Source organism: Narcine bancroftii, chromosome 1 (assembly GCF_036971445.1).
Source record: "Narcine bancroftii isolate sNarBan1 chromosome 1, sNarBan1.hap1, whole genome shotgun sequence".
Classification (NCBI taxonomy): domain Eukaryota; kingdom Metazoa; phylum Chordata; class Chondrichthyes; order Torpediniformes; family Narcinidae; genus Narcine; species Narcine bancroftii.
This window is the reverse complement of record NC_091469.1, coordinates 4,413,688-4,439,359: the sequence shown is the minus strand read 5'-3', so window position 1 is coordinate 4,439,359 and position 25,672 is coordinate 4,413,688. Positions and strand designations below refer to the sequence as shown.

Below are 25,672 nucleotides of genomic sequence, written 5' to 3'. Positions count from 1 at the left end.
TGTGTTGATCTTGTTGTTCTATACTCCAAGAATTAAACTAATTTTGTTTAAGAAACCACTGTTTTGGTGTATTTCTATTGCTGCTGGTATATGGGGTTCACTGAACTCGTAACAGTATCATGATGTGGTTAATTTTGGTAGGAAGAGATAAATTATTTTTCGGATCACTGAGAAATTAGTAAATGTGATTAACAAAGATCTTGATAAGTTTCCCGAATGGGTGTCAGTTATTGGGTTTTTTCAGTTATTGGGTTTTTTCAGTTATTGGGTTTTTTCAGTTAACAGAACAATGGCTCTAAGCAGCTCAGAAGCATTATTAGAATACTTGTTATCAGCAGTTAAACAATAAAAAACGGCAGGAAATAATGAGTATTAAATAATGTTTAATAGGTATCAAAAAAACAACTTGATCTCAACTTACAAAATAGGAGTTGTAAGGTAAAACATCATGAGATGGGAATGTGTAGGGAGTTACCCTGTACAGGGCAGTAACAAGAAGGGGAGGTGTCCTTGTACTCCTGTTAGGTAAAACATCATGAGATGGGAATGTACAGGGCTGTAACAAGATGTGAATGCATCCTTGTACTTACAAGATAAGAGAGACATTGATGGATTGAGAGGCAGGAAGCTAGCAGGGAAAGGATAGCAACAGTTTTAGTCATTGGACAAGTAATGATATGATGATGTTCTAAGCATGTATCCAAGGGTATAAAAAATCACCATTTTGCTGATAACGGCAGAATGCATTCTCCGACTAACTTTGTTAGTCGCAAGTGTTACAATCCGGTAATAAAGAACAAAGAACCCTGATTTCGACTCAGCCTGGTGTTTGTCTCACTCATTCATGAACAAAGCAGACCTAACAGAGTCCACGTGGGCAAGTTGGTGATGCATTTTTTTCAACTTGTGATGTCAGGATGGTGCCGCAAAAACGTTTGATTCATGGATCATTTCCGTTACGGAACTTCTGATAAGGGGAAATATACTGTATTTGTGAAATGTAGAAAATAAGCATTCAGATACAATCAAATAGCAAGAATAAATCAAAAGTATATTCTCACGTAGGTTGAACAAGGCCTCAAATTGGTTACACCACATGTGGAGTTTTTTTACATAGCCTTTTTACTCCACCCCAAAAGGTGTGATAGTTACATTGATGTCACTACAGAGTAGAAACACTAGTTTGATTACTGGGATAAGGAGTTTGTCCTATGAGAGATCAAGTAAAAGTGGCCTATACTCACTGAAGGACAGGAACTTGAGCCATAAAATCAACAAAGAGAAAACATTGATAGAGTCATATTTCGTCCAGATACAATGGGAGGCAGTCTCAAGATGATTCAAAAATTTTCAGAATGAAGAAAATATAAATTTGAGTAATTTTGTTATCTCAGAAGGCTGTTATTTATTCAATGCTAAGAGAAATTGATAAATTAACTTGTCCATCAGAGGATATGAGGATAAGACAGGAAAGTGAACTTGAAACCACTTTTAATTTTATTGAATGGTGAAGCAGGTATGGCATACTCATGCTTCCATTGTTCTAAAAGAAAAAAATACACAATACAGTGATAGGACACAGATCAATATCCTCAATAGGGCACTTATTAATTTGTATTTATACACCATCCTTAATATGGTTAAATGTCCCAATGTGCCAAAAATCAAACAGAATTTGATGCAGCCACAGAATGAAATCAGAGCAAGTGATCAAAAGTTTGGTTTAAAGGTCCTCTTGTTGTTCCTTCTTATGAAGGTGGTGAATCAGGTGGCAGAGATGCATACCCTCCCGGAACCTTTCTCAACATCGATCATTATGGTAATACCAAAAAAAGACAGGGATCTCCTGAAACCTGCCTATCTTGTTGCTGAATGCATGTTACAAATTTATTGTAAAAGAATTGGTGAACAGGCTAGCGAAACACCTGGTGAAGTTAACAAACCCAGATCAGGTAGATTTCATAGAAAAGAGACAATCGGCAAATAATATAGCTAGACTGCTAAGTGTTGTACATCTAGCAGTCAAGGGTGGACTCAGGAGTGACCAGTTTTGGATGCAGAGGCGGCCTTCAACAGACTGGAGTGGGATTTTTTTTGTTCAAGGTACGGGATGAATTCAGACTGGGACATTTATTAATTGAGTAAAGGCTCTTTATCGTAAACTTCGAGCCAAAATTTTTAAAAACAGGCAGATATCTCTGGCATTTTCCTTGAACAGGTCAAGTAGACAAGGCTTCCCTTTGTCCCCAGCGCTATTCATACTAGCTGTGGAGCCATTGGTGGCGGCCATTCGGTGGGATCCAGACATAAGTGGGTTCAAGGTGGGGCTTTTTGCTGATGATGTGTTAGTGTATTTGATGAATCCCAGGGGAGTCGTTGGCTGGGCTAAGGACCATACTGGAGAATTATGGGAAGGTTTCAGGGTACAAAGTAAATTTGGATGAACGAGGTTATGCCTCCGACAAATGGGAATTACAATTAGTGTCAATGTAACAGTGAGTTCGAGTGGCCGAGGGAAGGCATAAAGTACTTGGGGGTCAAAATAGATAAGGTCTTACATAATTTGTATAAGCTTAATTATATCCTTTTGGGTCGGGAAGGTTGAGGAAGACCTGTGGTTTTTCCACAGTACCCGGAGGTATTCCTCTTGGGAGATATTGGAGAAGTACAGCTTAGACTGACTAAATTCCAAATTTCGTTTGTGAAGGTCACTTTGGCGGTAGCCAGGAAATAATATAACAGTTTTGTGGAAATCCAACTCCCAGCTAAATACCACACGATGGAATATGGAAATGCAGAGTTGCATTTTCCTGGGAAAATCACATATATATAGCCTACGGAGGAAACATGACACATTCGGTAGAGTATGGCAACCTTATTTGAAGTACATTGGTTTTCTCCCCTTTTAAATAGCGAAAAGGTTAAATTATCTCAGTAGGGTCAGAGATGTGATTATGGAAACAGGACTTGGTGCAGACATCACACTTGCCCATTTCTTTTCAAGTCCTTAGTTTTCTTTTTGAGTTTCTTTTTTGTGTTTCATTTGAAAGGCATTGCCATTGTGATTTCTTTTCATTACAGGTCTTGATAGGGTCGTGTGCCCCATGATGAATGGGATCGAGATAAGTTTTTAACAAAGTATTCGTTGTGGTGGGTTGGGGGGGGGGGTGTGTTGGGACAAATATGGAGTTTGGGTATGCTTATGTACATGATGGTTTTGTTTATTGGATTTTAAGTCTGTGAATACCAATAAATTATTCCAAAATAAGTTTGGCTAAAAGGTAGGTTTCAAGAACCATCTTGGGTGGTGGAGAGACAAAAGTTTATGAATGGAAATATGGAGCTAGGTGACGAGGAAAATAAGGTTAGCTCCAAAATGGTAGTGTTTAGTATTGGGGATGGACCAATACTTGTAACTAGTGATGCACAGATATATCAAGCAACCAAAATAATCTTGATACATTTTTAATGTTTTTTTTCTCAAAACAACAATCAATCAACCATATGTACTTTGAACAAAATATGCAAACAATTGTTTCAATTCTAAAATTTAAATGCTGACATTAAGCATAATTTGTAAAAATTGTTTTTAAACACAAGTGCACATCATTTTGGGAAAACATTAACAGTTATTGGAATATCACACATTAAGTAAACCTTCATTGAAACAGAATCACCATTGAGAGCTTATATGGAAAAATCTCAAATTAAATGCCTCTTCCCCTCAAAACATTCATAAGGTGATAGACGCTAACGGTTTGTATGCAAGCCAAGGATTTAAGAATTGGAGGCATTTAGATAATAAACCCTGCTTAAGCTTACAGTAACCATTGGTCAGGCGATAGATAACATGGCTGCAGGAGGGAAGATACAAATTAAAGGTCACAATCACATTTAAAAAAATTATCCCTTGAGATAAGATGGATTTCTATTTGTCCAGTTGATATAAAGTTTGTGCCAAACCAGTAAATACCTTCCTTTCCTTGTTGATTTCTGATGCATTGAATTGATTTAGATTTTTTTATTTGATCTGTGCAAAATGCAGTAAATTTATAAACTTGCCACTCATTAAATGGCTATCTTCAGTCATGAAATAAATGTTTACATTAATAATGATGCAAAAATAATTTACTCACTCTTCCAGTTCTACATATTATACACTAACAATTGACATTTATTTCTTCCTGCATTATAATTTATTTCATTGTTGCCTTGGACAACAACTTAATCAATTCCCAAGTAATTTAATGAAAACATACAAGCAGGTCAATAGAATGGCAGAAAGTGATTTGTTCCCACCCATAATGCTGTTGATGACACTTGCAACTCTGTTTTATGTAAATATGCTCAAAACCATAATGATTTTAATTCTGCACATTTTTTTGTGAGAAGACATACAGGGAACAAATCCATATATAGTAATGGTTTAACTTGCCTTTCTTTGCCTTCAATCCCAGATCAGCCACAAATATTCAAAGTTTTTTGATGATTACAAATTTTGGCAGATACATACAACTGTCGTCTTTAATTCAAAACTTTCTCAGTGGTATTGTAATTAATGGTGGACAAAATGACCTGCTAACTTGTCTTTGTCTTTCCCACCAGTCTCATTGAGCACACACAATATTTTGCTTTTTAAATAAAACACCATTTTATAATGCTTCCTTTTGTTTTGAGACAACAGATTCACATCAATTCTTCATTGGATTTAACAATCCCATATCTGGGCCAGGCAGAAATGTAGTACAAACTGTTCCAATGAGTACCATCATCTTTCAAGGATATGTTCTTGTCTATCTCCAGATAAACCCTGGAAGCAGTGAAAATCTTATCAATGCTTTCTATCCACACCTAGAAACTGCATCTGCCAATGCCATAGAATCCACTACTCCTATTACAGCTCTCAGGGATAGCCAATTGCAAATGGTAAAAACTTTAAATTATGGTAAATCAGTTTTTCAACTTATCGTTTGATTCTCAACAATTCTAATTCTGAACTTCTTCACTAACCCCACAAGCACCAACCACTGGGTTTTCTCTCCACAGATGAAAAATGCTGCAAAACCCCTGCATTCTAATCCTAATACTGACAACAAAACTGACTGCATCATAAAAATTATATTCACTGCTAGACAGATAATATAAATATTTCACTGAGGTGGAACCAGTCAAAGTGTTATTGTTCTCTCGTAGTGTTAACATGCCCTGCAAGGCTCTGTAGCATCACCATAAAGTTAATTACAATAACTAGCTTTAAATGAACACTATTCTAACCACATTAAACTTGCTTCAGTGACCTTTAAAATAACACTGCACAATGGCAGAAACAAGTATTTCAGTTGCCACTTATTTTAATGCTCTTAGTTAAAAAAAATGACCATCACTTCTCCAGTAAATAAAGGGGTAGTGTTAAGTGTGACACAAATGTGTTGAATGAGTGAGAAACAGACACAAAGACTGTACATGAAAAACAATTTATGTTTTATCATGCAAGGAGAGAAATCAGCACCTACAGACTAGAAGCTTGCAAACCAAGTGAAAAAGGAGCTATGTACAATATTTGAGAGACAGAACACCAATGAGCAAAAAATAGAGTATACAAGAAAGATGCAGACTATTTCTTGTGTCTCATGAAAGGCAAGTCAGAGACATGCAAACACAATCCAATAACAAGTACTTGCATGCATACAATTTTCATTAAGAATAATGCAAGGCACAGAGAGGCAGACTGGACATAATCTGATTAGAAACTGGGATCACAAATGCAGTTGTGGGGAACTGTCAGTTCACTCTGCAAGGAAACAATTCAAATACATCTCGCAGTGCTGCGGACCCTTCCTTTCACTGAGTTTTGAGCACCTTAAACTTTTGCCTCACAGGGCTGTGAAACGTTACAAGACTATATTGACCAGGATAAGAATTTTTTTAAAAAGCCTTTGCCATTCTAAACAAAAAATCTTTCAATCACAAAATTGTGCTCTATAGTTAGCCAGAGAATATATTCTACTTAAATCCTAAACAAGTTGATTTTTTTGCACATTGCTCTGAATGATGACTCAACAAAGAGCATGTGTCTATAATCTGGAAAAAAAAACATTTTGACATGCATTTGCAACCTTAAAAACAATTATCATATTAGAAGTGTATTCCCTTTATTCTCAGGAACCACGAGTGAAATGGAGTAAAGATAGGAGAAGTATGAACAATATACTTCAGTTACAATATTTCCCCATTGGCATTTCCCAAAAAAATTATAATTTTATTTACGGTTTTATCATGACTACCACGGATTCCAACAAAAAAAAATTCAGACACCTGTGATCATGAGAGAGGCAGTTAACAGAAGAGACACCAAATTCAGGATGGAGACATGGGAGCTTTACATTAGAGCATGAGAGATTTAAATGGGAGAAAGATGTCAATAAATAATATTGGACAGTGCCTTGCAAAATGTGAAATGAAAGATGCTCAGATGAATTATATTAGTCTTAAAATTAAACTTTTTGGAATATTTTCAATTTTCAAAGGTTTGTCCCAATGAAAGGTCAACAAACTGCCATGCTCAAGATGGTCAAATATTTAATGGGTTGAAGAACTAAAACTATTTCCTCTGATGAAGTACAGAACAAAAGGACAACCATAAAACTAATGCATGTTATTCAGGCATAATGTCAAGAAACAAAAGGTGGATATCCTAAAAAGGGATCAATTGACCATTTAATCAAAAATTCCATGATTTTTGTTTAGTAGGATAACAGAACCATTGGCAGAGATACAGAGTTAATACCACAACCTGACCATGATTCAACAGAATGGTAATAAAGATAGTAGACTCATGACTGGATGTTTGAAAAGGGTTATTTCATTCACAAGTGCTGTGAATATGAAGTATACTTTGGGATTAACAAGATTTAAACACAATTCATACTCTAACATTCTCTCTGCACCCCTTGTAAACAAATGTTTGAATACTTCCAAGTGAAATTAGTTTGCAATCTATGATATTCTGACATCATGCTTGTGCAATACAGTGGCTTCTTTCAGGTTTAGCAAGCAAGAAAGGGCTCCTTCACTCTTGAAAGAGAATAAAATATCAATTAGAGAAGATACAATGGGAGAAAAAATAAGGCAGAGCAGAATGGGGCTTCAAACCATTAAAATACTCCATATCTTGATATTGCATTGTAACCCTGAAGATGTAACCATCAACTGAAGTGAACTACAGTATGCGGAAGCATCACAGAGCAGTTACAGAAGAAAGTGAACAGTTTTATTTTGAACCATTTTATTTTGACAGCTGGCTGCTGAACCCTTAGTTTCTTCCTTTAATTGTTGTGATTTTAAAGTTATTAGTTTCTTTTGTCTACCCAAAACAGAAAAAAATATTTTAAGTTGATCTTGCTGGCCCCTTCATTCAGATCTTTGTTAACAAACTTTTAATAATATTGAAATGGACAGCAAAGTACTGATCAAATTCAAGATCATCTGATGTACTAAGTGTGGTAATTGTATTTAAAAATCCTTTATTGTTAGGTGGATGGCAGAGCCAACCCTTGAACCTCAAAAAAAACCATCTGGAACTTTTAGCCAAGTGGCGATTTCGGCTAAAAATTGAGAGACTTGCTACTGTTACTTGCCTCAGTTTTCAAAACACAAAGTACAAAATTACACAGACCCAAGACTGATTGAACTTTAGGACTCTAGGATAAATTTAAATACATGCATACATTTTAAATCTAGAATAGTGATATTTTCTGAATCAATACATATGTCACAAAATAATTCATGCTGCTTTCACACTTCATTATGGAATATAATTGTCCAAGAACTGTCAAGCTTGCGGCTTTGATCAAAGGTAACACCAATGACAGGAATTCAATGATAAAAGCTTAGACCCATCCATTTTTGGTTAATATTATATTACATGGATGCTGATTTCAATATATTTGCAATGTCAGGTTCAATCCAAAATCATATAATTCAAATAGGGATCACTTAAGTTTAGAAATCACATTTAGCAATGGTGATGGAAAAATACGAAAACAAATTTAGATGAGAGTCATCTTGGTCACCCATTTAAAAAAAAGTTGGGGGGGGGGGTTAATGTTAAGAATAGTAACAGAAATATTCCCTCAGTGTTTTACCAATTCTAATGATTCTGGCATCATCTCAGCATTTCAGTCATTTTTGTTAGAAGTAAATCTTTCTTTTAACTATAAATGTTAAGGCAATTTAATATTATAACAAATGTGTAGTAAAGGAAAGAATGGAAATGTTTCAAGCTAGAATTAGCTACAAACTTGACATTTACCAATTTGGAGAAGACATTTAAAGATTAAGCTCAACAACTTCCGATGCTTTTTTTTCTACATATACAAAATGTTTTTGTACCTTTGAACCTTGACTGAAATCCTTATAATTGTTAAACATTCTTTAGAATATTTTAAATAAAACTGAATTCTCTATCAACCCTGTCTTAAACAAATATAATATAACAATGGGTTAAAGAATTTACTTTGGACAATGTATCCCAAAATTCTTAATGTTTAACTCCTTCTACAACTCTTTCCAAGAGTAACAATAAATTTAATTTCTAAAAATATTATACAGTTTCACTTGGGAGATTGGAAGGTAATTCCAATCTTAACTATAGGTGTATCTGTGGTGATATGACTCACTGGTCCATATATTTAGTAAATCTGAGAGTTTAAGATAAGTTACTAGCTTTGAAACAACAGCTGAAATATTAAGTAACATTGTGCATTTTGTCCAAATCAGCAATAATTATTACATCTCACTCTGGAAGGCAACCAGTGTGAAAGTACATAAGATCAATCAAATGTTGCTCAAGATTATGACAAAAAGAATATCCACAATATTCTTTTGTTGGATGTAAAGACAATATTTACTACCACAGACTGTAAGATACTGCCCTGATACCCAAGGAGGTTTTGGTCAATCATATGCTAGTCCATCGAAACAACAAAAAATTCAATTCATATGACCATATTCCTACAGATACTGAAAATCTCTGAAATATCAGCACACGTCTCAACAATAATGACAAGTGAGAAGTTTAGTTTGCAATTCAAAGCAATATTAACAAATATTTTTGGTGTGGTTTGGGGTTTTCCAATTGAAGTATTTGATTCAGTTACTGATCCATCACCCTCTGAGCAATCTGTCAAAAACCAAGTCCGAAGATCTCCATCACAGTAATAAAGAGAGCAAACCTCTGGCACCAACTAAGAATATCATATAATTGTGCTTTTGCTTCCTTTACTTCTGTGCTAAGGGTTTGTTGCTAACTTCTACCATATTTTTTCATTAGAAGAAAGATCATTGCCTTCATTTGGAGTGCAATTTTAAATACATATGAACATACAAGCATTATACTTTGCACCATCAGTGCATATCAATGAGAGAGAGAGAGAAAGAGAGGGAGAGAGAATTTTCCAGGGATCCCACTCCATGAGTTGAGGAGGCAGTTTATGAGGTGCGGAGGGAAAGGTGAGTGGTGACACAAATGGGACAAGGTGAGAAAAAAAAAAAATCACAGGATTGCACAGTACAAAGTAAAGGACCTCTTTAGCCACACACTGTGTGGAGAAGTTTTCTCAGAAGGCACTACAGACCTTCACACCACATATTTGCTGCATGTGTGTATCAGGCAGTTTCTGGAATATCAAGCAGATTTGCAATGTTGCTATGGAGAATCCTGCAGTTCTTTTGCTTTCTTCAGGATCAGGTCAACATCAGAAATTGGATAATCCTGGTGAGGAGTGTGGGGGGTGGGGAGGTGAAAAAGCAACATTATATACCAATAAATATTTGAACATCTCCACTTACAGAATATTTCATGTAAAATATTTATAGCTTTAAGGGTTACATTTATGTATCCCAAAGTACTTGTTCAATAAAAAAAACAAACATAGGAAATATGATCATCAATTTACACACATAATCTGTTTTGTTTTAATCAGTGATGGTTAAGAGATAAATATTGGCCACACACTGGAGACAGAATGCCACACGAGTGTTCCTGAAACTTTTATATTTGAGAGGTAAGAGAGGCACTTGTTTAACATCCCATCTCAGTAGTGGCCTTTCCCACAGTGCAGAATTCCCTCCATTTGCACTGGGGGTGTCAATCTGGATTACATTTTTGAGTAGGACAAGAATAAACTCTCCTAACTCAGAGACTAGAATTCTTTCAAAAGTGCCACAACTGAAACATAATAATAAAGTCATGCACAAACACTGGTCAGATAAACACCAAGTTCCTATGTCCACATAGTGCTCTGGAGAATATAAACGAGTTTCTCTGGTTACATTTTGAGAGTTGATTTTGCATCAGCAGCCATTCAATCTGTGATAATTTCAGAATACTAAACACAGGGGTCAATTGTACCAGCTTTTTAAAAAGACAGATACAAATCACTTCACTTCCATGTTCATTCCTCAGAGCTATGCAAGTTTTTATTCTTTATACAATGCAAGTTATTACTGAACCTACTCCAGATCATAACTTGTTATATCATATCTTGTTGGCGGGATCATTGGTTACATTTAAGGATAGACTGGATTGTGACATGGAGAGGAGGGGACTAGAGGGGTATGGACCGGGTGCTGGTCAGTGGGACTAGGAGAGTGGGGATTTGTTACGGCATGGACTAGTAGGGCCGAACTGGCCTGTTCTGTGCTGTAAGTGGTTATATCAAAGAAATTCGCCTCATCTCACTTCCCACGTATTATATAGCTGCATCCAAATCAGCTGTATTCTCGTGTGTGGAATATATTCTTCATCCCACATAAACAATTAGGATATCATAAAATCTCAGCAGTACAGCCATCTTTCATATCTAAGCATTGAAACAATTGTCATTTTCAATGAATTTAAAGATGAAATAATTATTATTTTTATGATAACAAAAATAGAAAAGGAAGTCTTATCTTATTTTAAAATACACACCACTTTTAAGTTCAATTGGAAATAAATTTTTCAAATTAATATCATGATTCTCCAAATTTTTAAGCACATCACACGGACCAGATGAATTTCAAAATTTTGAATGAACATTACCAGAGTGGAAATTCTAGTCATAAATAGCATGCATTATTAGCACGAATATAACAAGACATCCCATGACTTTTCAAAGATTTTTAATCAAACAAAATTTAATGTAGACATCAGGGTGGGAGGCTAATGTTTGATAAGACCAAGAGTTTAAAAAAAAACAGAAAATGTTCCAAATACTTAGGAAGACACACAACACCTTTAAAAGACCACTGACAGAAGTGGAAAAGAGAAATTTTAGAGGGGTTAGAGAAAGAATCCTGGGTTTAGCAAAACAAAGGCTGTTCACCAATGGAAAGAGGAAGAAAGTTATGCACAAGAGACCAGAATTAGATGAGTATAGCAACCTCCGTGTTTTTTTTTTGGACTGGAAGAATTGCAGAGGGAGAAGTAGGAAGTCAGCATTGAATTTGGCAACTCTCCAGCAGGGAATCACACCTTTGGTAATTCCAAGGAAGCATTCAATACTCGTGCAAGACCTCCAGAGAAAGAGCCCAATCATATCACTGTGTCAAAACCTTGCAAGTCCTACTTAGCCACCTAAATTCTTGCAAGGCATATTAGAAGTTCAAGAAACTCTGTGACTTTTACAAACCATTAGATTATTGGTCCAATGTCGAACTTCTGAACCTGAAATGTCTGCAGTACAATATCAGCCACAGAACACATTGCCAAAGCTCTCAAGACTTCCACATTTAGACCATTCTAGCACTCTCCTGGATAGGTTCACAACAACCACAAACTTCAACACATCCAAAACTGTGTCTGGATTGGCATCAAGTTACACTCATCCCATCCTTGCTGATCGACATTGATTCCAATTTAAAATTGTCGTATTATTCAATGGCTGTGTACACATCCCTTCCCAACCATTGTAACCCATTTCAATATGCTATGTACCCGAAATCCACGGAGCTTAGGTGCAACTTGTCATAAGTTTAACAGCTCCCATCTACCAACTACACACCAGAGTTTAATTGAACACACTGGTAAACATCAGGCCACTGCCTGGGCAAAGTAGGTCCTCTTACTGGGTTGTGGCATCTTTACTGAAATCATGGAAACATTAAGACACAAGACGTGAGAAATCTGAAAAAAACAAACCAGAAAATGCTGGAAACATTCAGCAGATCAGGCAGCTGAAAAAGAGAATCAGAGTTAACGTTCTTCATTAGAACTAGGAAAGAGAAAATAAATGTTTTTAAAGTTACAGAGAGTGAATGAGGGATGGATAGGGCAAAGAGAATATATCTGACAAGAAGAAGCCAGGATTGCCAATCAAGGCACTTTGACTGAAAACAGAGGACCATGTAAAGGCTATGAAATGCTCAGCAAATCAGACTGAGCAAATATTACAGATGGACAATATACAGCATCATTGATTAGTTATGATACAAACAGGGAAACCAAGTTCCCAGAAATTGTTGAATTGGATATTGAGCCTTGAAGACTTCAACTTTTGTCTGTGCAAATTGCACCCTTTAAGTCTCAATATTCAATTCAACAATTTCAGCTAATTCAGTTTCTCTTTACCTGAACTAGCCAGTTTTGCTGCAGGTCAATATCTGTAATTGGTCTCTCCTTTCTCCATTGACATTGCTTGAACTGCTTGTCATTTCATATATCTCTGACATTCATTTTACAGCCTTTATGCCTTTTTCATGATTTGTTTTCCCTCTCTATTCTCTCTCTCTTTCACTGCTTCATTAATCAACTAGATCACTTCATGAACAATTTAAAACCATTGCAATCCTGGTCTCAACCTGTAAGAGATATTCCCTTTGACCTATTCATTTTCCCTACCCTTTCTGCTAATTTGTTTTCTCTCTTTCTGGGTCTGATTTCCAACTTGAAACATTAAACTGTTTCTCTTCCAGCCTGACCTGCTGAGTGATTGCAGCATTTTCTGCACATCCAGAATATTGGTTATCAAATAAGGGTCAAAGCATACTGCTTCACTACTTGTCAATAGAACTTGGTTTTATCACTTAACACAAGTTGGTTTTGGGCTCTGACATTTTTTTGGACCAATGTAAACTACAAGCCAGATAAAAATGATTTTGTAGTTTGAGAGTGGAAACTCTGAATCAAGCTTCCACTCCAGAGACGATATTCACATTACTAGTTATGTACTGATTAAAGGTTGCGAGCCTTGGGTGGGACATTAAATTAAGATGGCCTACTGTTCTCTTACATGGCATACTATGTTGAAGAGTGAGGGAATTCACTATTGTGTCTTAATTAACATCATTAAAATACAATATGTCATCACTGCTTCTTATGAGAATGTGCTGGATGCAAACTGGTTAGTGTCCTTTAGTCAGCAATGACTATATTTTATCAAGAGCTTTTGAACATCCAGAAGTCAGGAAGAAAAATGTGATATACTGTAAATGCAGGAGTTTTCTTTAGAGGCTGTCTGATCTGTTGCCTTTCCAGTTTTTTGTTTTTATTTCAGATTTCCCGCATCTGCAGAATATTGATTTTACTTCAGTGCTTCATTAAAGTTTTTTTTTGTTATAATTGTGTCCAAATGAACAGTGAAACATAGATTGTTGTGGGAAGAAAAAAAAAACGATAGATGCCCTTTTAACTCTGAAAGACAAAAGCTTTTTTGCTAACGCCAAACCAAATTATAAATAAATGCAACCACCCCACCTTCTTGGCCTTTTTTAAAGTTATAGATTTTCTAGTACTCACCAAATACTGGGCCTTTGAGACAGTGAAATCCCCCACCTGATCTTTGGAGATGGGACACAAAGACACTTCCCAGCGTGCTGCTTTTCGAAAGGAACCTACTGTCTGATAAGAGGAAGTCACTTATCAAGTTTGAATTAGGAAGCATCTTGTTCATGAGACAGGCGAGAACTGAGGTGACAAGTCATACATTTAGAAATGGTAAGTACAAACAGCCATAAACATAGAGTCAATGTAAAAAGTTAGACAAACCACTTCAAGGAGACTGAAAGATGCATCTAGACAAGCAAAAGAACTGATGCACACAAGCAAAGTCAAACAAATATGCATGGGCAAAAAGTGGAATAAGCAGTTTTACACAGACATAGGTAAAAACAAACCATGGAGCCAAACACTAACATATGTGGATATGTAAGCAAAAGTAGACAGAGATGTTCATAAAAAGTAAAAACAGAAATGCTAGAAGAATTCAGCCAGTCTCGCAGCATCCATAGGACATAAAGATATATTACTGACATTTCGGACCTGGGCCCTTCTTCAAGGTATGAATTCAGAGAGGTTCATGCCAGAAAATATGTACACATACACGCACATACACACAAAACTAAAAGGGAAGGACTTTGGCAGGAGAATACAGTCAAGGGTGGACAGACATACTGAGATGAGCAGTCATATTCACACACACATCTGCAGAGATGAGTACAGATACTCTAGTGTGAAGCATATTCATTAGAAATGGTAGGAAATTAAAGGGTCAAGTTTTGCAAAAATCCAATGCAACATTATTAAAGCAGAGAGAAAGGGAATACTTTTTAGCAAGATTACATTAAAGAGGTCTGAGGACACCAGGTCACTAGGTATCTCGCTAAGCTAGCTTTCAGCCTGTTAGTGACCCCAGTCTACTGCAGATCCAAAGCAGAAGTCACTATTAAGGCAGAAAAGAGATTAGGAAATCAAAATAAGGATAAACCACTTGAATGGATTTATTTTTTAAACGAAGAAACAGAAAATGGAGAAAAATGATCATAAATCAAAGTTTGGATTAATATAGATCCCCTTTTAAGAGTAAGTTGGTTGCAGGATGATGCAGCTATTCTAATGATAACACAAATATGACCATTTTATACTATGATTAGTTCTGAAACTAAATAACTTGATAATCAGCATTTCAACTTTTCATGAGACTGGAACCACAAACATCCTGCCTAACTGCATTCCCATACCACTGTATGGATCATTTTAGATTATAATGGAAGATTGCATGGCAGCTGAGACAATCTGTGGTGAACAGGGCAGACAAATGATAAATACTGGGAAGCTGCTCTGGTCACGTGGTCTCCGAAGATTCAAGGATCACAGTTAATTTAATAACATTACTATATTATTAAATTATATTAATACTACATACAACACCTGAGCAAAAGCTAAACACAGCCTCACTTAAATCCAAAATGATTTTAAGCAGATCACTCCTATTTACTGTACTGTTTTGCACAAGGTGAAACATAATTCAATACACAAAACTCTGACCAGAATGTTTAGCTCAGGGTTGTTAAAAGATTCATTTCCAGTCTTCAAATTAACTATGAATAGGAAATAACTATTCATAATTAAACTTTCCTGATATAGCCAGCTTTTCTATTTTTAAACTGACGTTGCAAGGGTTTTCTCTAAATGCTGCTCAGAAATTCATGATACAAATTCAAACTCTCCAACAAGTGTGATGAACTGCTTTTCTTTTTCTGCCGTCAATATCATTTTCACCTTTAGCCCACAAAGTTAACAAAAAAGTGCAATATCATCCAGGTCAAAGCAATCCATTTTCAACAAGAGTATGGTCAAAGATAATTGCTGAAAGAGCAACTTTGTGAAAGAATGTTAAAGCTTGCCATTTCTATGTCTCAATATGTTACAGATAAGAGAGAAGGCACCTAAGGCCTCATCAGCTGATAGTGGAGCAGCCAAAATCACAGATTCTCAAGACACAACAAATGAACCTGTTCCTTGAGAAGGTGAATAGATGATGGACCAGAGGAGCATACAGAAAGTGGGAGGCTGAGGTCATGTTGTGATGTGAAAACAAAGGTAATAACTTTAAAAGTGGGATCTGAGTTCCTGCTTAAATGCAACCCAGTAGTGTAAGTGAGCACAAAGATGATGAGAGATTAAAACCTAGACTCAAGTTTGCAGAGTGAGAGGCATGAAGATGTGCAGAAGTAAATGGGATTCCCCATTAATGGAGGCAATAAGAGTAGCATTGTTAAAACTTTCTTTCAGGGTATCCATTGTCTTCTGCGTGTTGGTTATTGTGGAAATTACATGAGTCAATTCTACAATGTTGCAAGATTTCATGTCACAGTAACAGCACAAGTTCACTGTCACTTTATACTCCTTTGCAATCATAGGTGTCTCCAGAGCACTACTCAGTGTGGGTGTTGCAGTGAGGGGAGTGGGAAAGAAGACTGGGTACACTTGGAGTCCCATATCCAAAAAAGGTGGCTCCGTCCTGCTGAAAAAAAAGGATCCAGCAAAGGGAGATACTAAGCTAGTGAAAGATAGAGCAGGAAATAGACGTTCATCAATGTAACTTAATAGATCCTTTCACCTTGCAGAGCTCACAAGAGAGAAACAGGGATCATTGCAGCAAGACATTAAGTGCTACAAAACAGAATGATAATGGCTGTACTGTTAGAGCTCAGTTTCCTCTGTAGAATAGCAGAGTAACCTTTTAGCCATGTGGAAGCAATGATGCCCTTAAGTGAGATGATGCAGAATTTGCATCCTCATCTAACCCTGAGAATGGATCTTGGAGTTCATATATGGGCATGTATCCAGAAGGATAAGTATGGGTGAATCCATTCCATATTCCAAGTCTATAATGCCTTCTCACAGTAATAGGATTAATCTTACCCTCCCCAATCAACTCACAATAGAGTTGTTATGGCAGAGATGAAACATTCATGTCAAGGCCTATCAGACAATGATAAAAGTGTGGAGGTACCTCAACAACACCACCCACACCCTGCTGGTTTGTTTATCAGTCTAAGCTCTTCAAGTAGTAAAGTAGTTGCAGTCTTATTTTGCTTTAACATTAATAACCTAGACAATCTCAAATGCATCAATTTCATGGTGTGATTACATTTGTAACATTTGCTCACCTGTAGCAGTCTCATGTTTATCGTGAAGTCTCCAGCAAGCAACTGATCCCGAATTAAACTGCAAGAAAAACACAACTGCTTTCATTATCTTTCAAAAATTGCTTTAAAAATATCTTGACACAGTTACCCTCTCAGTTACACTTAATCAGACCAAACTATAATATCTGAAATTATTTAAATTATGAAATTATCCTGTTACAGCACAGGAGTTAGAAAACTAATTTGAACACATCAAGATTTCATGAACAGAAATAAGAAATGTTCCAGTCATCTTGGGTAAAAGAGTAATATTGTCCAAGATAACCAGGAAATTAACCCTGCTCGATGTGGGGATCAGTGCTGCCATAAGATGGGATTCCCTCAGTACTGAATTAAACACAAGCCTAAAGATGGGCTCAAGTTTGTAGAATATGACTCAAAAACTGGCTCAAAGATAGGACCCACAGTCAATTCATGAATTGATCTTAAGAAATACTTGAAAGAGGTACATTTTCAATGAGGTAGGACTAATAGTAATGATACAAATAAGAAAACAGTTTCAAAGAGCTAGCACAGGAACCATGGTTGAGTGGTACTTGAATGTTCTTTGAAATAAAACATTTGTTAAAGTGTCTTCTTACATGAAGTCTTTCAATGGACTGTTCTGAAATTCATTTCCCCAATAGTTATTTATGCCACCCCAGGCTCCTACCACAGCAGGTGAAATGAGAGAGAAAAACAAAACAGACCAGGCAATTCAAATTAATTTGACTGACATAAAAGTAAAACACGAAAATCTGCAGACACTGTGGTTGAAGTAAAAACGCAAAGTTGGAGAAACTCAGCAGACTAAGCAGAGTCCTTTATAGAGCAAAGGTAAAAATACAGAACCAACATTTCGGGCTTGATCCCTTCATCAAGGTAATTGACAGATGGAATCGATTAGCTTCATTCAAAATGTTTTACTTTGCTGGTTTGAAGAAAATACAGCATCTTTGCAAAAGCACCATGACTCTCCTACATTAGAAAAGATATGGACTTTGCAACTTACATCAACATGGCACAGCAGACTAGGATGAGGAAATCAAATCGGTCAATATCAGAAAACAGGGAATCCCATATTCGGATAACGTCAGGAAGAAGGAACTCCTGGGAAAGCAGCAGCGTGAGCCAGCGAAAGGCAAAAAATTGTGGCTTGATATTCTGCTCTTGCTGTAATGTCAAATGGAAACATGACAAGCAATGGATGCGATTACATAATATTCACAGTAGAAATACAGGCGCTCCCCACAGGACTCCATCCCCATCCCCCACTTCCAATCCCATGAGTAAAACCTTCCAACTGCTTCATATACTGTTGAAGCCCCGGTGCCATTTATCTTATCTGTATCACATGGCAACAAGTAACCACACTTTGAACAAAGATGTTTCCACTGGATTCATTAATGACAAAGTTTGGATTCTTCCACAAGAGAAATAATTTTCTCCCTTCATCACATGCCACACAACCCAACCTAATTCTTCATAATCCTATTTGTACCATCTTCTAATTATCATTGCATAATGAAATTACTTGATTGGTAATTACACATAAAAGTACTCAAGATTACCAAAGCATCCATTTTAGCCTCCATTTCACCCCGTCCGCTGTTGAGATCCTAAATTATGCTTTTGATACTGATGGTCGACAATTCCAATACCTCTTACTTGGAAAAAAAATACATTCATCATTGCTGAGTTCACTGATTAAATTTGACTCCATCCCCAAGTTATTCATTTGAAATTTCTTTCTCTTCTCAAACCTTAAACTGCTCTAGGCCTGAGACCCCTCACAAATGTCTCCCACGTTTTCAATTCTCCCCTACTGATGCATTCTGCACTTCCTTTGCCTTACCACAGATGACCAAGCTTTCAGCTTTCTCAGCCTGAGTGCTCTCCACATGGAGCTCCAACTGCCTCACTTCCTTTAAGATATGGCTTAAAACCTACATCTTTAACCAAACACTCGGCCCACGGAACTAATGTTTTGTCCTTTTGATTAGGAATCAATTTTGCTGATGGTTTGTCCTGAAAAACAATGTTTTGATATGACAATGTTAAGATAGAGGGGCTCAGCAGGTCAGACAGCATCCATGGACAGAAATGATCAATCATCGTTTTAGGTCAGAACCCTTTATCGAGAATGTTTTGATATGTTTAAAGTTCCATAAAATGCAAGCTGTTGTCTTTATTAGCTGATATCCCAGAAACAAGAGAGCCTGGTTATGAAATGATAGAGAGCTGAAGCATTTAATTGTTGTTTGGCGTGAAAAGGTCTTTGAATAAAAAGAAATGCTTATATTCATTGCATCTTTCACTATCCCAAGAAATCATATTTCATAAAACTACTAATTGGCCATATTTTAACATTCTGAGAGGATGAAAGATTATACAAAGACCCCCTTGGATGACCCACTTCCCTATTTTACTTGAAACATTTCCTCTACTTTCTTTGCATTTAGTGTTCTAAATGTTCAATGGGTTTCTTCTTATGTAAAACTAAGCCCTTGCTCATACTCTGATACTTCGCTCTCAATCTGTAGATTATGGGAATTTAAATATTTCCTAAATAATCACATATTTATAAGGTAATGTACTGAACAACTGTTGTCAAATAAAAGTTTGACATTCATATTACAATCAACTACTAACTAAAAGCAGTAAAACAGGAAGGATTTATGGAGGGTCTTAAAAGAGGAGGGGCAAGGATTTAAGGACAGAATTCCAGTACTCAAAGCTTAGATGGCTGAAAGTACGCAGTTGTGTTAAATGAATAAGGAACGCATAAAGAGCCCAAAAAAAAGGTGCAGAAACTTCTGGAGTGTGAGGATACAGGGTTGGAAGAGTTTATCAAGGAACAAGGCTACAAAGGAGTTTGATTAAAATTTTAATGTAAAGGACATGCCAGATCTGTAATTATCAGTCAGGGTAACTACAAGCCAAAAACAAGCGAATGAAAGAACTCAGTAAGTTGAGCAGCAGCACTGAGAGAAAAGAAATGTCGATGTTTTGGGTCCAAACTCCAAAACGTTGACCATTCTTTTTCTCCCACTGACGCTGCTTGACTTGCTGAGCTTCTTCAGCACATTGGTTTTTGTGCTTCAGATTCCATCATCTGCAGTCTGGTGTGTTTCTCTAGTGCACACATAAGGTTTGATGGATGAATGGATTTGAAACATATTCCTGTCTTCAGTCTTATTTGCCTTAATACACCATTTCATACCAGTTTGAGATACAGATCCATGTCTTTCTCCTTCAGTGTAGAGTAAACTTTCTCCATTTTATAAACCATTTCATACCAGTTTGAGATACAGATCCATGTCTTTCTCCTTCAGTGTAGAGTAAACTTTCTCCATTTTATAAACCATTTCATACCAGTTTGAGATACAGATCCATGTCTTTCTCCTTCAGTGTAGAGTAAACTTTCTCCATTTTATAAGTGATCCCACACTGCGAGTCATCTAGGCTCTTGATAAAATTGTCCCTGATTTCTGACATCAGGTTTGTGAAGCAGAAAAATGTATCTGCTTCTGCGTGTTCTGGATAATTTAGAGAAAGAAAGAAAAATATAAAACAAGCAAGAGTTCCTTTTTCCAAAAAAATTAAATTTAAATTAAAAACATTTACATAACAATAATTTTTATTTATGTTGTGGTCTTAAAATTTCAGAATGGACCAGGGTGGTTTAAAAGTCAGATTTTACCTCTGAGCCTCGTAAGGAAACAGGAAAGTAAATCTATCAAAAATTGAGTCAGACATCTGTCTGTTTTAAGGAGTGTTTTAAAGGAGGAAGTAAAGATAGTAATACAGAGAAATTTAGGATGGTAATGCCAGAGCTTAGGGTTTTGGCAGCTGATATCACTATCAATTTTCAAGCAGTTAAATTTAGAGACTATCTTGAGATAACAATTTAAGTAAAACTATCTCAAGGAGTCGAAGGGGTGGAAAGATTACAGAAACTGGAAAGGAGAAAGAAGGTTGGGAACGGGGGAGGGAGATTATTATGGAAGGATTTGAGAATTAGAATAAAAGGCCTAAATTTGAAGTGTTGCAGGAGTTGAATGTAAAATTCAAATCAACAATGAAAAACACCATCAACTGATCTCACACATTCTAGAAATGGCCCACCTTTGATTGAAATGCAATCCAGTTATAGGCAATAATAACCAGGCCTCCTAATTTATGCAGAGGGGATAAATACAAAAAAACCCTGTCAAGGTTCCAGTTCTGATAAATGTCTAGTGATCCCTGACTGGTACATACCTATGTTCAGAAAGGTCTGGTTCAGTTGTGAACCATCACTTGGACAAATGGTCTATCAATACACACTAACAAACTTCTGGAAGGAGTTAAATATAATGGCCATAATTATAAAACAGTCACTAATAAATCGTAAGAAATATCCGACAGAGTTACATGAATATAGAATGCACTACTACTTGCAATTGTTGATGAAAAAAATGATTCTAAATAATTTTCCAGGAAAAGATGGATAACCACCTAATGAACATATTTTTGCAAAGGCATACTGCAAGGAAGTAGGAGGCTTATGCATTGCACACATTTAATCCTAGAATGAGAGGGTTTTCTTATCAAGAGAAAGTACCATCGTCTTATTTTCTGTTTTTAAAAATAACAAGATATTTCAATGAAGTGTACAAATTTCTTGGCAGCCTTAAAGTGAATGCAAAGAGTAATTTAAAAAAAAAAGAGTGAAAGGATAAGAGAATGATCATTCTGAACTAAAAGAAAGAATTTCCACAGTTGGAAATTATTGGATTTCTCCACCATTATATTCAAAGGCTAGGATATACTAATGGATCAAGAATTATTAAGATAGCATAAAACATAAAGCTGACATAAGTGTAGCAGACTCAAAGAGCTGCACGACATACTATTTGTATTTAAATTTCTTATAAATTGTGCCAGATACAAGTTGGTTCAAATTACCTGTTTCTGTGACATAAATTCTATGTATTCAACAACAAATATCCATTTGTAATCCCAGCTACCAAAGGTGATGGAAAATGAATTCACTTAAAGAATGAAAAGGTAAGGAGAAGGCAAGTGGGTCATAATCATACATCAATCATTCAGTAATCTTGCAGGTTCTGGTATAGTGGCTTTCAGTGCACAACTGAACTCTTTGAACCTCACCTTTCCACTCAGTGTTAGGATCTGTAGCAAAGGTGTAGTAAATTGGACCCACAACCTCATTCATACCCTGAACATAAGCGATTCCTGGGTTCAGTTTGGCATAAATGAATAGGATTCTCTCAACCACCTCCCAGTGAGCCTCACAGCCGTTGGGAAGCACTTCATATTCATTGGCCGAGGTTGTTTTGCGAGGGGAGCAAACCTATTGAAAGAGGGGGAAAAAAATGAAGGAAGCAACAAGAAATAAAGCCCATTAATGCTTTAATAGAATAGGTAAACTATGGGTAGGACACGTCTCCAGAATGGAGGACCATCACCTTCCCAAGATCATGTTATATGGTGAGCTCTCCACTGGCCACTGAGACAGAGGTGCACCAAAGAGGTACAAGGACTGCCTGAAGAAAGCTCTTAGTGCCTGCCACATTGACCACCGCCAGTGGGCTGATATCGCCTCAAACCGTGCATCTTGGCGCCTCACAGTTCAGCGGGCAGCAACCTCCTTTAAAGAAGACCGCAGAGCCCACCTCACTGTCAAAAGACAAAGGAGGAAAAACCCAACACCCAACCCCAACCAACCAATTTTCCCTTGCAACCGTGTCTGCCTGTCCCGCATTGGACTTGTCAGCCACAAATGAGGCTGCAGCTGACGTGGACATTACCCCTCCATAAATCTTCGTCCGCGAAGCCAAGCCAAAGAAGAAAGAAGAAACTAATTTAAAATATTTGAAACTGTATGCTTTTAGATAGCTCTTTATCACAATGGCAAAGCTGAAGGATGAAATTTTAATTAATGAAACAAATTATCAATCAAGATCATGAATCTTTTTGTTACCCTAGTGAGCGAAAATGCTAACATTAATAGGAGCAAGAATTAGACTATGCAATTGTAAATTTTGCCAGAATGAACCAGTTATTAAAGGTATGATAATTATCTTACTGTGCGGATCTTACATTTGTAACACCACTCCGATTATGTGCAACTGTCTGGGATTTTAAAGTGGTTTGCTCTACACGCCTGCGAAGCGTTTCAAACTCATTTTGGGGATCCATAATCAAAAGGCATGGATAATCAGTGGGTCGCTGGAAAAATGCCATGTCTGGATAGAGTCGCCTGAAAGAGAGAAATTGTGGAATACATTGGTGCTTTAAAACTTCTCCAATGCATCACTTTTGTTTAAAATGGAAAAAAAAGTTTATTTTCTAATCTCCTCAAATTTTTTTTCCATATTGGCCTCCCATACATTCCTTAGGCAAAATTAGGAATGCAAATAAACAGCATATCAAAAGAATCCAGTGGTCTTGACCTCTTACACAATGTTGGAATCACTGATGAAGATTTCTATAAAGCAGAATCACAAATTGAAATGTTTAAACTCAGTTCACTGCATTACAAAGTTACATAAATTTGGCTCATATTCCCTTGAGTTTAAGATATTTCAGCATGATCAATCCAATTTTTAAAAAATGAAAGATGTGACAGATTATGTTATATTTTATATTATGTGTAGATATGTTTTTAGAAGATAAATTGTGTTTTTTTAAAAAAAGTGTAGGCCACCAACAAACACAAACACTTCTCAACAGAAATCATTTAAAATACAAGAGCTTGGCTCAACCCAGACAGTCCAGGGTCCGAGTGCCTTTGCAAAAACTTTGAAGAACACCTATAGAAACTTCACAAGTAGGTGTTAATTGGACATGCTGTGGAATAATGGATTATTGTTTTGGAAAGCAACAGATGAACGAACTCAGAGGATTGGGTCCTGTGCCGTGGTCTGTCTGGGTGCAGTTTGCTGTTCTAGGAGAGTCGTGTGGTTTTCTCCGAGTGAGAGAGAGAGAGAGAAGAGAGATAGAGAGAGAGAGAGAGAGAGAGAGAGAGAGAGAGAGAGAGAGAGAGAGAGAGAGCGCGTGATGGGGCAAGTTTCTTCAGCAAGATTCTGAAGTTGCTGATAGGAAGGAATCAGTTGTGTGTCCAACAAGCAAAAAATCTCTCTCTGAAAACTAACAAGAACCCTCCTGAGCAGTGACCATTTACCTTTCAAGCACCCAACCAGGTGAAATTCATAAATTTTAAATTCTGTGCACAGTATAAGAATTGCCTGATACTAGTGAACTTCAAGAAGTAAAAAGTGAGATTGGACTGTGAATCAAAGAACTTTTCTGAACTTGTACACACATTGTGCTTAGAATTAAAAGGGGGTTAAGTTAGGTGAAGTTAATAATAATAAGTTAAAGTATGATCCTGTTTTTATGTTTAAAAGAAAATTAAAATAAACTTTGTGTTGAAGTAACCATTTGTCTTGGTGAATTTCTATTGCTGCTGTGTTTTGGGGTCCTCTGGGCCTGTAACAAAGAATTCAACATTGTTGACATGGGAAACAATTTCCCCAGCAAGTTAATCAAGGAACAGAAGGGATTTTAGCATGCCATTCAACACAACAAAAAAAAAATCGGCAAGAACTTTTTCACATAATAGGTAGCTGAAATTAAAAATTCTCTCCTTAAAAGAATGTGGTTGTTTTGGATCAGCTAAAGAAAAGATTTTTGTTAGATAATAACAACAAGAAAAAAGGCATGCAAATAGAGCTGACAATCACCAGCATTTAATTGAATTACAAAGCTGTCAAAGGGTTAAAATGCCTTCTTGTTTCTGTATTCCTAATGCATTGTACATAAAGAGAATTTGTTCTGGACAATCTTTATCCCAGTTTTGGTTACAAAACAAATGCACATAAAAAAACTACTTCAGGAGTATCTTGAGGAAATAGAAGACACTTTCTCAGCACCAATTTCTTCTTCTCCTTACCGAACATCTTTGTCAATTTGCAGGAGAACCTCATTGTCTTTAAAGTAAGTGTTCCATCGACTATCAGGGTTTGGATTCAAGGGCTGTTTAGAAAAGAAATTAAAAAGTGGGAGAAGGAAAAATTCCACTGCAATACAGAAAGGAAAATCTTGCCAGAAATAGAACCAAATTTTATCATAGTAAAATACAACAAGAGCATTATCAAATAAAATATGACTCTAAAGCACATTAGGATACAAGGTGATCATATACTAGTTTAAAGGTGCATCTAAGAAGGGCAGAGAGCTTAGAGTGATTTAAAAAAAAAATGTAGACATATAGCACATTAGCAGGCCATTTCAGCCCACAAGTCTTTTGGCGTCCAATTTACACCCACTTAACCTATACGGTGGGAGGACTTCTAGAATATTAGACTCAAAGGTTGAAAAAAGGAAAAGTGTGCATGTACATGTGTCTCCATTCCCAAAAGAGTGCAGACATTTCTGAGTGTAGATGGTGTTAGAGAGGCATTGAAAAACAAAGATTAGGTTTCTAATAATGAGGTGATGGTAAACCAGGAGCAATAAATATCATTCATTGATTAGGATGGCAGACATGATGGAGGATTGTGGTAAAGGTTTATTCATCTTGTTACTTTCTTTCCTTTCTCACATTTGATCACTCCTGTCCTCCAGTCACAGAACTTATCCTTTAAAAGGAAAAATATGTAAGAAAAAGTTAAATAATTATAATGCTCTATCAATCAGAGCAGACACTACG

At 36.5% G+C, this 25,672-nt stretch overlaps 1 protein-coding gene across 1 annotated transcript in view; it reads right to left on the bottom strand.

The window, feature by feature from the left end:
- Window positions 1-3,449: 3,449 nt before the first annotated feature.
- The window catches only part of tbc1d13 (TBC1 domain family, member 13), a 63,513-nt gene continuing 41,290 nt past the window's right edge, over window positions 3,450-25,672 (bottom strand). Inside the window, exons 6-12 of the mRNA XM_069919137.1 lie at window positions 24,914-24,996; window positions 23,059-23,218; window positions 22,108-22,309; window positions 20,326-20,489; window positions 17,963-18,123; window positions 16,933-16,990; window positions 3,450-9,772 (exon numbers count right to left, since the gene is read on the bottom strand). Coding sequence (XP_069775238.1) covers window positions 9,707-9,772; window positions 16,933-16,990; window positions 17,963-18,123; window positions 20,326-20,489; window positions 22,108-22,309; window positions 23,059-23,218; window positions 24,914-24,996 — 894 coding nt within the window. The 3' untranslated portion in view covers window positions 3,450-9,706. The remainder of the gene's footprint in view (window positions 9,773-16,932; window positions 16,991-17,962; window positions 18,124-20,325; window positions 20,490-22,107; window positions 22,310-23,058; window positions 23,219-24,913; window positions 24,997-25,672) is intronic.